We start from the raw sequence: 12,499 nt of genomic DNA on the forward strand, positions 1-12,499 counted from the left end.
AACAATAATGATAAACATATGAAAACAGGGGTGGGGGGACACTGACATGCGAAGGAGAGAAAATTGTATACATACATTGTATGTAGATACATAAGCATATCAGGCATAGGCATAATAAGCATTGTATAGGCCTAAACAAACAAAACCAAGTGTTTGCCTATATGTGTAGGTGGAAAAAGTTAAATTGTATAAAAGAGACTCGGACTAGAGGAAGGAAACAATTAATTTAAATTGAGAATAAGCAAAGGGTCTGCAATTGGGAAAATATAATAACACCAACAAACATACTTATTACTATATATACAGTAGTTTAACTTTACACGTTTGTGACAAATACTTAGCAAACAATTCAAAGACTAGAACTTAGACTATGTTTGCAGGTCATCTATACTAGTATAACAGCATCAACATCATTGAGGGGAGCTGTATAAGCTGTTATTTTCGTGATGTTTGATTTTCGCGAATTTCGCGAATCAAAGTTGGATCAAGTTTCGATGCGCTAGGGCGACAATCACGAGAGTTCAGTGGTGTCAATTCGCGAAACTCATCTCGTAAAATGTGGGCCTATGTTATATAGGCCTAGGCCTATGATAGCCTATGACCTCTATTTTTTTTTTACGAAATTATTTCTACGCGAAAATATCAATATAAACAGAGTACAGCTGTACTATCAATATTATTGTACTGGTATAAAGAGAGTGTTCGGCTTGAGTTTTGAAGCCTGTGATTGGTCAAAACCACAGAACTGCAAGTACTTCACACAGAGTGTGTAGAATTCTGTGGTCAAAACAGGTCCTGCACTCTTCGGAGAGCCATATAGTTCCCTCATACGCAGTGCCTATAATTTTTCACTAGCCATGGCTTGCTTTCATTACTACGTCTAGCGTATAAGGTATAATCTCTTTGGGCTACAGTAATCCTACGGTAAGTAACAACCGCAGAACTCGTGGTAGCAACATGGCGTCTGAATTAGCAGCTGACCACATCTCTTTGGTCCACACTCTCTTTGTATAAATGCATGTCAGAACCTTGCTTTGCACTGTTTGGAATGATTAAGATCTATTAAAATTTCTAATAGGTACACTTGCGATTATTTCATGATAAAAATGAGTCATTTCATACGAAAATGTTTCAATTGAAATCAATTGATTTTTCAAATAATATACTACTAGTATAGTAATGGCGAAGGCTCGTCCGCTAAGTCTGCGCATGATCAACATAAGAAAGGGGATTACCCAACCGTGGACGTTGATGGTCGTACGTGGTTGGCAAGCTGTACCGTACAACCGTATGAAGACATTCTGGCCCCACATTCCGATCGCCAGAAACTGATCAAGGCAAGGGTGTTTTTATGGAGAGTATTCAGGAGGATCCCAACCAAGTACCATTACCAGTGCACTGGACAGTGAAGGTCAGTATAGATCTAACAGTAATAACACACATAGCCCTGTCGCTGTACACAAGAACAAGCAAGTAGGGTACCACAAGTGTCGCATCGCGACAGCCAGGCCGTGGCCCGTGCGCTTCGTTCGCACGGCGTCTGGTCGGTCGGGCAAGGTCATCAGCTAGCAGCTAATAACAGCTAGCTAGCTGAGCCGAGTAGGCCTGCTGTAAGCTGAGTACTGTAATACCATACGTCACAAACGACATGTTACTGCTGTTTTTGCCGCAGCTGTTGTATTGAATGCCGCTTTAACTCTTTATGTGCCATGGTGGAAACCCCCTGTGTGCCACGTTATTCTGAGACACAAAGATAGTCAAAATGCTTAGAGAAAGAATTCTGTTTTTCCAAACTCATATATATAACTTCTACAAATTTCTGTTAAGCTGGACATAATAGTGAGCAAAGTTAAAGAGGAATGCCAAACTTTGCTTCCATATACAATATGTATAACAATTCTATTTTCAATTTTTCTTTTGAATTACCAGTTGCTACATTACTGTAAAGGAATGACTTTTGCACATAAAATAGTGACAGAAACTTAAAGTGTACATGCAAAATCTAGTTGGGAACACCGCTTGATAGTCATTCACCACATAGAATGCAAGCCGTATGTGAGGGGAACAAAAGCGTGAGAAATGCTTTGAGTATACCGCGGAATTAGCGATTTATTGATCGGTTTTGGCGGCTTTGTTTGTTGAGTAGAATATGCAAAGTTGGCACGCCGTCGACTGAGTCAGACGTGCGAACGTGGCACATAAAGAGTTAAGAAGACTGACAGCAACAGGGCCTGGCTGATGGTTCACACAAAATTATTTCGTCGTTCGTTCAGTCAATTTGAAAAAAAAATTGCCAGGATATGGTGGCTGAGCTGTGCTGTGTGTGCCTTCAATATTAAATTACTTACTATTCTATTTTTAACAACCAAGAATGGCACTATTGTCACTAACAATAGTTTTGAGACATTTTCATACACAGGCATGTATAAGCAAAATACAATAGGAACAACTGATTTTTTTGGTGGGGTAAATTTTGATAACATTTAGATTCTCAATTTGAGGTTGATTCTGAAAACAGATGAAATTGAAAAGAGAAACTAAACCACGATTTTAATTCATTTGATCTTAACTTTAAAGTTCAACCAACTTAGATCGAAGGTCCACATGCTCGCTGATGATGCCATTACAGTGCACTCCCTATAATGAACATGGCTATAATGAAATTCCGGCTACAATGAAACAAAAATCTAGGACGCAAAATTATCGGCTCTGTGTTTTGCTATTGTTTATTTGTTTGGTTCTACCGAAATCTTGGTATTAAGAAAGAAACTGAAGGTCCCGAGGACTTCATTATAAGGGGAGTCAACTGTTCAGTGTATCTAGTTTATGATCTACTCAGATGTTACATCAAGATACTACAAGATCTTGCCATATGCGATGGCAACATAACAACGTGGCGAATGTTCGGGGGGGGGCTTTCAGTATGTCTGTAACAAGTTGAGGGAAATAATGTGGAATTCTCTTTCCATTTTCTTAACATCATTGTACCAATCTGCACTGATGTCACAAACTGTAAATTGTAGTCATCTCATCTAGCGATGGCAGCTCTGAAAAATTTAAAAGAATCATGGCTTATTTTGAATGGATTGTCCAATTTTCCTCAAACTTTCACTAACGTGTTCTACTACTATTGTTGTATATATACTCAATCCACACATTCAATGAACCTGTCCTTTGACACCAATTTCAGAATAAATACCAATACAGATGAGCTTCTACTTCAATGATATTTTTACTGTTTCTAAAACACTATGGCTCCATTTTTTTTTTTTGTCTTCAGTATGAATCCATGTACTTTCTCAAGTACTGTAACAACTAGCCCGACCAGACGCCATGCGAAGCACGATTTATACAGTGATTGGGCTGCGTATAGTTAATGTAGTTAACAACATGAAAACTCTGTAAACTAATGGGTTTTTGTCTTCATTTTCCCTCAGTCATGACTCGCAAAGAGAAGATCAAAGAGATTGACAAGGAGCTGGAAAAGACTCTAGAATTATGTCTTTCAGCTGGACTAGACAGAAATGAAATCAAAGCCTGTGCGGAACCACTACTTACCATCCAGGCCAAGTGGAAGCGTCAAGAGCAGTTCAAGTTTTGGCTTCTTGTCTCCATAGTAGTGTCAGTCTGTGCAGTGATGTATCAGTGTCAGGCAACGTCAGAATTCATTTCGGCCATAGCTAAACTTGGAATGGTGAAGCTGGTATGCTCTTTTGTTTGTTTGTCTGTTTTTTTCTTTTGTTTCCTTTTTATTGTAAAATCGAAACATTAAGTTTAAATCCTGCATGATGGAAATCCTTCCATATTTTCTATCCCATTCTGACTGGCATAATATAGTGTTATTGTCTCACTGTCTTCTCTCAGTTTTTTTTTTTCCTTTTCCTGATCTTGCATATCAAGATACGAACTTGCTACCAGTCTATCAATGATACAATGAGAAAAATAAAACCCTTAATGGCCTTATTCTCACCAGTAATCCTAAAAGATATCACACTCTACATTTCATGCAGACAGCAAAACATTTTCAGTAAATGACTCCATTTTGTTAGCACTTTGAGACTTTTATAGAGTGTGCTTGTGATTATAAACTAATGTTATACCTCTGAATAGATAGGAGTATATAGATGGATAAATGGCCAGGCAGATGTGTACAGCATGTGACAATTTGCATGAAATTATTTGCCTTACAATTTTTCTCTGTTATTCATACAATCAATCCAAGTTCCTCACATATTTCCTAAAGAAACATAATTCTATCTGGAAGCTGTTTACATTTGTCTGTTTTGCATACAAGTATAAGGCTAATCTATATACAGTATACACTTGGTGTATCTATGAAATACAAGTACATTGTATTAGAATGCTGAAGGCAGATACTGTACATGTATTTAGAATTTTGAGTTTTGAACAGAGCTAGATATTTTGTAAAGTTATCCCTCATTTTACAGAATCTACATCTGCTATTAGATCATGAATTGAAGTAGCTACTGTAGCAGATTACCGTACTAAACCACTTTTAGTGAAACCAACAATCATCACTACATGGCTCCAGGTGGTTAGTGTTTGACATCCTAGAACTTTATCTACCACTGACTGTTTGAATAGAAATAGAAAAAAACTCAAACCTATACCGTATGTCTCCCCCCCCCCCCCAAAAAAAAAAAAAAAAAAAAATTACAATGGGACCCTCCAATGATATCTTTAAAAATATTGAGTCAATCTAAATATAAATTCAGGGTATGAAACTATAACTCATTGCCCACATCTTACAGAAAACCCCATTCGATTTGCTTCTGTGGTCAAAGAGAAATGAGGAATTTTGTAGAGGATGTCGGGGAATCTCTTCCCTCCAAGTTCTGTCAATTGTATTCGCACACAAGATCATCGAAGTGCTGAACTTGGAAGAATCAGGCTCATGGCATGCTTTACAACAATCCACATTTCTTTGTGACAGCTCGACCAAATCGAATGGGGTTTTCCGCAAAATAGAGCTAAAATGTTTAATTTTAAGACCTTGAAGTAGCATTTATAGACAATTTAATCATATTGGGTGTTATAAATGCAAAAATCTGATTGTAATTTTTTTTTGTGTGTGTGTACATATTGCAGTATGTTCCAAAAAAATTGCAATCAGATTTTCAAATTGATAACACCCACTATGATTGACCTGTCTAAGTGCTACTTCAGGGTCTTGAAATATAACATCTTAGCGCTATTTTGCGGAAAACCCCATTCAATTTGGTCGAGCTGTCACAAAGAAATGTGAATTGTTGTAAAGCATGTCATGAGCCTGATTCTTCCAAGTTCAGCACTTCGATGATCTTGTGTGCGAATACGATTGACAGAACTTGGAGGGAAGAGATTCCCGACATCCTCCACAAAATTCCTCATTTCTCTTTGACCACTGAAGCAAATCGCATGGGTTTTCTGTAAGATGTGGGCAATGAGTTATAGTTTCATATCCTGAATTCGTATTTAGTTTGATTCAATATTTTTAAAGATATCATTGCGGAGGGTCCCGTTGTAATTTTTTTTTGGACATACTGTATATCTGTCTTTATTAAGGTACTGCCATACTGGGATTGGACAGGACTCCACCAGCAGGAATGCATCTTTTATAATCCATATGAAGCTGGCAATGAAATCACTGCAGAAGACTGTGAAGTAAGAAAATGTAAACCTGCTAAATGTCTCAGAAGGAAAACAACTTTAACAAGTGTAATAAATGAACCAAGTGTATCAAGATTTGTTTTAAAGTGTCAACAAGAAATGCAGCCTGTATTGTGTGTTTTAATGCATTCCCATGTCTTTTACGCAGGAGTCAATTATTCTTTTCCTGTCCCTCATTTATATTTGTATTTATGAAGACTAAAATGGAGATTGTCGATCATTACCAGAGCTGTGGGGTCTCCCTGATTCTACAAGATGCTCCCAAAAAACTTTGATGTTTCTGTCTTTTGCATTAAGAGAATATGAAGAATCCCAGAGTCTTTTACTATATGTGAAAAAAAAAACAAGTACGTGTACCTTTCCGATTGATCTGTGAACTGTGGAGGTATCCCTGCATTTTGTGTTACTGCAGAATTTGGTAAACCCTCCAGATTGGACCTTGGTTTTACCTGAAAGTTGTATCATATTCCTGTGTCATTCAGTAGTTTATGACCTCCAAAGTACTTAATGCAGATATTGGAGAGCCCGTAGTAGCAACTTTGCCATAACCAGCATTAGTACATTGTATCTTTATTTTTTCTGTAGTAACCACAATTGTTATTAGAGTGATTTAATGAAATTTCCAGTCAAAACTTCAAAACTTCAAAACTACCAGTACATTAACAGTAAGAAATGTAAAGTACTTCATTATATCCCATCATTAATGTAAGTGGTTTCCAGGCATCTCTCTGTAAGGCATACAATGTAGTAGATAAGGATAAGTGAGTCTGCTGCTATAATGTCAAGATAATGCCACATGGACATTGCATGTTAAAGGTCAATTAAAGGTGACGCATCAACTGATTTCTGTTAGAAACTGCCATATCCTATTGTAACCAAGTATCTCCTCTTGAAAATAGTTTATAAGTGAAAAGGATCATACTTATCATGTATTCATGTTGTATAAGGCAGCAGATGAAAAATCATAAATGAAGAATGACCTTTCCATCCACACTAACCTACCTCGGTCTTATTCTGACAGCCCCTGAAAGGATTAGAAGTGATCAGCAGAATTCACTCAGTGGACCAAGATGTCATGGCAGAGGACTTCCTTTACTCAGCAGTCCCCGTCATCATCACTGATGCCACACAAGACTGGAAGGCTATCAAGGACCAGGATTTTAACTTCCAGTTCCTTAAAGATGTAGGCTTGAGAATCTCTACACAGGATTGGTTTCACATTAAAGTAACCTGTAGAGTATCTCCTCCTATAACAAGCTGAGATCATGATTCATTTTCATAGGCAGGAACCTCTTTTCAGACAAATGTCATCTGTATCCAAATGCAGCATTTTTTATAAGACTCTATGTCTGATGTGTATTAACTTTAAAACAAGACAGATATTGTCAGGCAAATTGTTAACCCATCTCATATACTTCAGAGTACAATCGTCATACATAGTCATACACTGCAGCACAGGAAAACAAGAGCAGTAAGTTCCAACCCTATGCCAATTCGGACAGTCTGTTTCAAATTACCAGCTAAATCTTTCCCCTGCACCTTCCTTGTGGACCATTATCACAACATTCAATGTTAATCTGCTAAAGACTAGTAAATCAAAAAGGTAAGCATCTCCACAATATGCTAGTGAAGACATCCTGCTTACTGTAAACTTAGATTATGATATGCCATTTGCAGTTTGCTCCTTCTGTCTGAAAACTAGGGTGTCCAATGGTAACTGGGAAAAAAATTTTTTTATATGGATGGCTGTCAAAATCATCAGATTTTGAGAGAACTTGTGACATTAATAAAAGGAAATCTTTGTAACAATATTTCATGAAAAGAACAGCTCTTTTCAATGCATTGATGTAGATCTTCAATTCGTATTCACCAACATGACAATGATTGGTTTGTTTTGTCTTTCATTACAGTTATATCTCAAGGATCCAATCCTGTCCAACTCATCAGTGTGTTCCTTCTTCAGGCCAGAGTCCAGTCTACAGAGTCTCTTAGAAAATGCTTCATCTTTGGGAAATTTCCAGACATACTGGTAACATTGATTGATAAAATATATAATAGTTTCTGTGCAAAAATGATATCACTTCCGTATAGTTTATCATTCCCGAATCCTCTAATTTTGCTCTGAAATGTATTCTTAGCATCACTTTCCCTAAGTCGCCAGTATCTTTTTTTTCCTGTTCTGTCTGTTTCTTTTTTTCTTTTTCAGCCTTATTCTTCTAATCCATCTTGCCTAAAATCCAATTCCTATGTTATCAACTGTCATATCATATCTTCTTAACCTTCACTCTAACTAATTTAAAAAAAAAGAAGAAGAAATTTACAAGATTTTTCCTTTCTTTCCTCTGAAGGGGTAACTGTAAACTATCGTCTGCCAAGGTCTTCAGGCGGTTCTACACTCGTCCCTACTTTCTACCAGGTATGGTTGAGGCTGGATCCAGGAACTATGTCCTCATTGGGAGATTAGAAGACCCAGCCAAGCCTGTAGAGTACACTGTGAGTTAACACTCAATTACAGGATTGCTCCATAGTTACACTCTCATGATGCCATGCAAGAATTTGTATTGTTAACACCTTTTCGATATGGGAAGGATTAAAAAGTCTTACACACAGGATACACATAAAAAAAAAATAACCAAAACTGGGACATATTGTTAATATTATCGAAGATGTTTCTTAGTGTGAAAGGATAAAATTATTTGGCTTGTGTCAGAGAGAACAGTTTTGGGTTGTTTTTTCCCACATATACAAACGTTGCAGTCAGTATATTAATACCTGCACACTGTGTTTGCTGAGCACTGAAGCATCAAACTAGTGGATTGATTTGTACTCAGAAAGGTGTGGTTACCATAGAACATGGCAGTAACTGTATCTTTTCTTTTGGTTTTTATACTGGTACAGTACATATTGTTACAGGTATATCAGCTTTTTGTGATATACTTTTTGTTTACCATCAGTTTCAGCAGTTTGACTTTTTCAGTTTTTTCTAATTCTGACTTTGTCAAACTTGACACTGTTCACTTCTGTGAGGTTTGGACCATGGGGGAGGGAGTTACTGTATTTACGTTTAGTCAAAATGCAGTGGTGCATGTCACCAAACCCGATTCCATCTTGGTTCAATCTATTGACTGGACCTAATCCTGCACAAGTTCAAGCTTTGTAATTATGTGTGCCAATGTGTGCTAGTGCAAAACAAAGAAATGCTTACTGGAAAATATATGTTACATTATCCTAAGTGGCACTAGTCTGGCAATTTACATGTAACTTGGAAATTTCCTATTCATGACAGAATTATCACCAGGTTAAATGGAAAATGGCAACTATTTAGATTTCTTTCTTTCTGAAAGATGAGGGTGCTTTCAATGAATGCGGCTCTTCACTTCCCTGTTTAGGGTCTGTTGTATGTCTAGAAATTAGACGTTGATTATGAATATTTTAGATGAACGTACAATGTAGTAAGATTGCACTAATTTTTCACTCGGTCTCTTATGCAGCATTTTATTACAATAAATCATAAGGTGACATAATATTATGTAAGTATTGGCTCTCAATGTGTGTTTGATCAGTACCAGCATAATGCATAGCCTCAAATTGTTTACTTTGTTACAGCATTTTGATCCATACACTGACCAGATGACCTGGATCAGCCAAGTCAGAGGGAGCTTTAAAATTAAGCTGATTCCTCACAGTGTGTGCCAGGAGGAGTGCAGTGTACTAGAAGACACTCTGGAGAAGGGAGAAACTTGTGAGTACAGGGATTATTTCAAACATTGCACACAAAACATCTTTCCTCAGTATTTCTACATTTCTATAACTTTAACAGATACAGACCACAGTTTAAACTGAGCAGAGACAATCTGTTTTTTGTGTTTTGATTTCTTGATGTGTGAGGAAAAAAAAAAACATGTGCAAGTGCAGATGCAGTAATAGCCAAAACCACATGATTTCTGAAATCTTGTTTAAAATAGAATTTACTTTACGAGCATTTACTCTGCAAAAATCTAGAATAAGAAAAACCATAGTTTTTCAATGTACCATTCACACTGTCAGAAAAAGTAGAATTATTCCGTTCTATTTTGGGGCCTCTTTTCGTTGGTTTGTTTTTGTTTATACTTTTCATGAAAATGTGCATGCACAGGAAAAACAGGAATATAATTACAAACTTGTATTCAAGTGTTTTTTTTTTTTGGCATGTAGTGTGCATTCACAATTTGCAGCTGTTGTTGAGTAGAGGCCATTGATCAGTGATGTAGACAGATGGGTAGGAGATCCCTCGCAAAAGTTGGCTGTCACATGACCAAAAACTGCACTAAAACTGGCGAGATGGCGAGGGAGCATTTACATTTGCGAACAAAACAAAACAAGCAAACAAAAAAAAAAACTGAATGAATCTGCCACGTTTAAAAGAAAAATAGTTCCAGAGGAGGGATTTTCATTCACATACTGGTAGCTACTCGGTATTAAAAACAGAAAAAAAAATATTTGAAAACATAGAATGTGGGGAAAAAAAAAACCTGGGGTTGGAAGTGTAATTAATGCTCCTCTTGTGAGCAGTGTGATTTTTATCTGGCATACATTATTGTACTAATGTAATGATTACAGGAAAGCTGAATGTGTCTCCATTTTCTTCTTCCTTTCTGACACAGTGGTTTATGTCAATGATCTGTGGCAGCTGCAGTATACTGCTGGTACATCAGAGGAGGCTGTAGCCATTAGCAGTGGGGGACTGTGGAATAACTGATTGTTGCAAAACGGAACCTCGACTAATAAAAGCGAATTTCATTAGTTCACAATCAAAAATCTTTTACCTTGTGTGGACTGTAACACTGCCGATACCCCATCTACGGCGAGTCACTGCCAGTCTGAAGAAGCCTGTAGAAAACAGTAGGTGAAAGCTCACACAAGGTAAAAGAGTTTTGAATGTGAACTAATGAAATTTGCTTTTATTAAAGATTTACCAATCAGATGAACCTCTTCCAGGATCTAAGGAACCTCGCCTACTCTGGGCTTCTCACTTTTGACATGTACACTATATGGCTAGGGTAAAGAATCAAGAGCCTTGAAAGTCTTTCATTTTAAGTTAATGAGATAAACTGCAATGCTCCTTTCACTGATGACCTTTTGAATGAGGTGTAAATATGCCAAACGTAAGATTTTCTTCCGTATTAAGCTTTAACACTTTCCATGTCTCTCTGAGGACCCACATGTCGAGTTTTTCCATTATTGTTCAAAACATATTGTTACACCATATTGTCAACATTGCTAAAACAACTGTTCATACGTCTGCAGAATATGATTGTTTGTCTGTTTTCACTATCTGTATTTGAGAAGAATCTGTAATTTCCCTGGGTATTCTTACCTGTTCTTTTTTTTTTTCTATATTTTGGTGCTATGTTGCATCTGTGCTCCTCATCTGGTTCTTTCGGTTCAGAATTGGGACCTAAGCTCAACAAGCTTGCTTTTAAGGAGGTTCCATCATATTTCTTTAGCATTTATACATAGAGCCAAACTTACAAAGATTGACCACCAAGTTCTATGGCTGTATATGTTTACAATAATTTATTGTGCATACAAGCCAGATATTTTGATTCACTTTTATTTACTATATTTGATGTCTTTTACTTCTTTGAGAAATATGAAAATATTAAAATTGAATTTGTACTACATCATACATGTTTTCAGGCAAATGTAATTTGCCTTCTATATCCTTACATTGGACATGCTTAGCTGAAATTATGAAAGGAGTTTTCGTCAAGATGTAATGACCTTCCATAAGAGAGCATTTGGGTAAGAAGCCAGAGTGGCAAAACATGTTTAATGTATGTTTTCGTGTGTTGTGTTAATGCTATTGTGTGTCTAATGAATATATGTTTGGGTTATGGTGTAATGAAAAATTGGCTTCCTGGTGAACTATGGTGATGTTTTAAGTATGTTGTGAATTGAATATTAAAGAATATACCAAGGAAGTCATAAATACAGTACTAGTTTTTACTTAGATAATACAAATGTACATGCTCAAATAAATAAGATGATTTTTTTTTTAAGTCAATACAATTTAATGTTTTATTGGTCAAAATCCTGGAATATAATTAGTCAATATCAATATTGCTTCATGAATGTAACACAGGCAAGCAATGACTGTTTAGGTGCATTGATTACGTGTGAAAGAATTTTACTTATTTCAGTAAAATGTGATATTTTATTGTAACAGATACAGGATTAAAATGCCAAAATATAAAGATTTTTCTATCTCATTCATATTGACCATTTTAGTTACAGTCAAGAATGTTTGTTACTCTTTGTCAAACAACTTTTGAAATGTTTTGTAATGCTAAATGGGTTAAACAGTGATCAAGTAGCTGTACTGTCACATAAATGACGATTTTACATGGTTTCTCTGTACCTTTTCTTCAATGGGGGTTTTAGTTTTGTTTAACTCTTTCCGTTTTTCTATTCTTATAATAAACTCCATTGCATCAAGTACCTGTAGTTTCTCTGCTGGCAATGTCCATACCATGACATCATGCATGTATGTGTGTGTGTGTTTGTGTGTGTGTATGTGTGTGTGTGTGTGTGTGCATACATAACATTGAATTGGAAAACACTTGTGAGCTTGGCAGACATTGTTACACCAATACATGTATTTATCTGTCAAGGTTTGTTTAGATTGCAGCAGAATATATGTATTTGTATATCATTTCAGACATGCAATAAACAAACAACAGAATACATAAATGTGGTACAGTGTAAATAAGAAGAAACTCAATACTTTATAATGAGAGTGGAACCGAGCAAGTTTTCTTTCAATACCCAGTATTTTATTGTACATGTG

General features: G+C 36.4%; 1 protein-coding gene across 1 annotated transcript; it reads left to right on the plus strand.

Moving 5' to 3' along the window:
- The first annotated feature begins 1,252 nt into the window (after nt 1–1,252).
- Nucleotides 1,253–12,081, plus strand: LOC139711218 (uncharacterized). The gene is made up of 8 exons (XM_071623137.1): nt 1,253–1,411; nt 3,438–3,703; nt 5,566–5,664; nt 6,692–6,853; nt 7,581–7,699; nt 8,019–8,163; nt 9,277–9,412; nt 10,314–12,081. The coding sequence occupies exons 2-8, from the start codon at nt 3,440–3,442 to the stop codon at nt 10,406–10,408; spliced, it is 1,020 nt and encodes a 339-aa protein (XP_071479238.1). The 5' UTR covers nt 1,253–1,411; nt 3,438–3,439; the 3' UTR covers nt 10,409–12,081.
- The last annotated feature ends 418 nt before the right edge of the window (nt 12,082–12,499 follow it).

Source organism: Diadema antillarum, unplaced genomic scaffold (assembly GCF_040938485.1).
Source record: "Diadema antillarum isolate AM-2024a unplaced genomic scaffold, OU_Dant_1.0 seq00001626_RagTag, whole genome shotgun sequence".
Lineage (NCBI taxonomy): Eukaryota > Metazoa > Echinodermata > Echinoidea > Diadematoida > Diadematidae > Diadema > Diadema antillarum.

Bases quoted from the DNA above. Each gene is read 5' to 3' on its own strand.
- LOC139711218 (XM_071623137.1), top strand. From the start codon at position 3,440: ATGACTCGCAAAGAGAAGATCAAAGAGATTGACAAGGAGCTGGAAAAG. The intron at 6,854-7,580 runs GTAGGCTTGAGA...CTTTCATTACAG, and splicing joins ACTTCCAGTTCCTTAAAGAT to TTATATCTCAAGGATCCAAT. The intron at 7,700-8,018 runs GTAACATTGATT...TTTCCTCTGAAG, and splicing joins GGAAATTTCCAGACATACTG to GGGTAACTGTAAACTATCGT.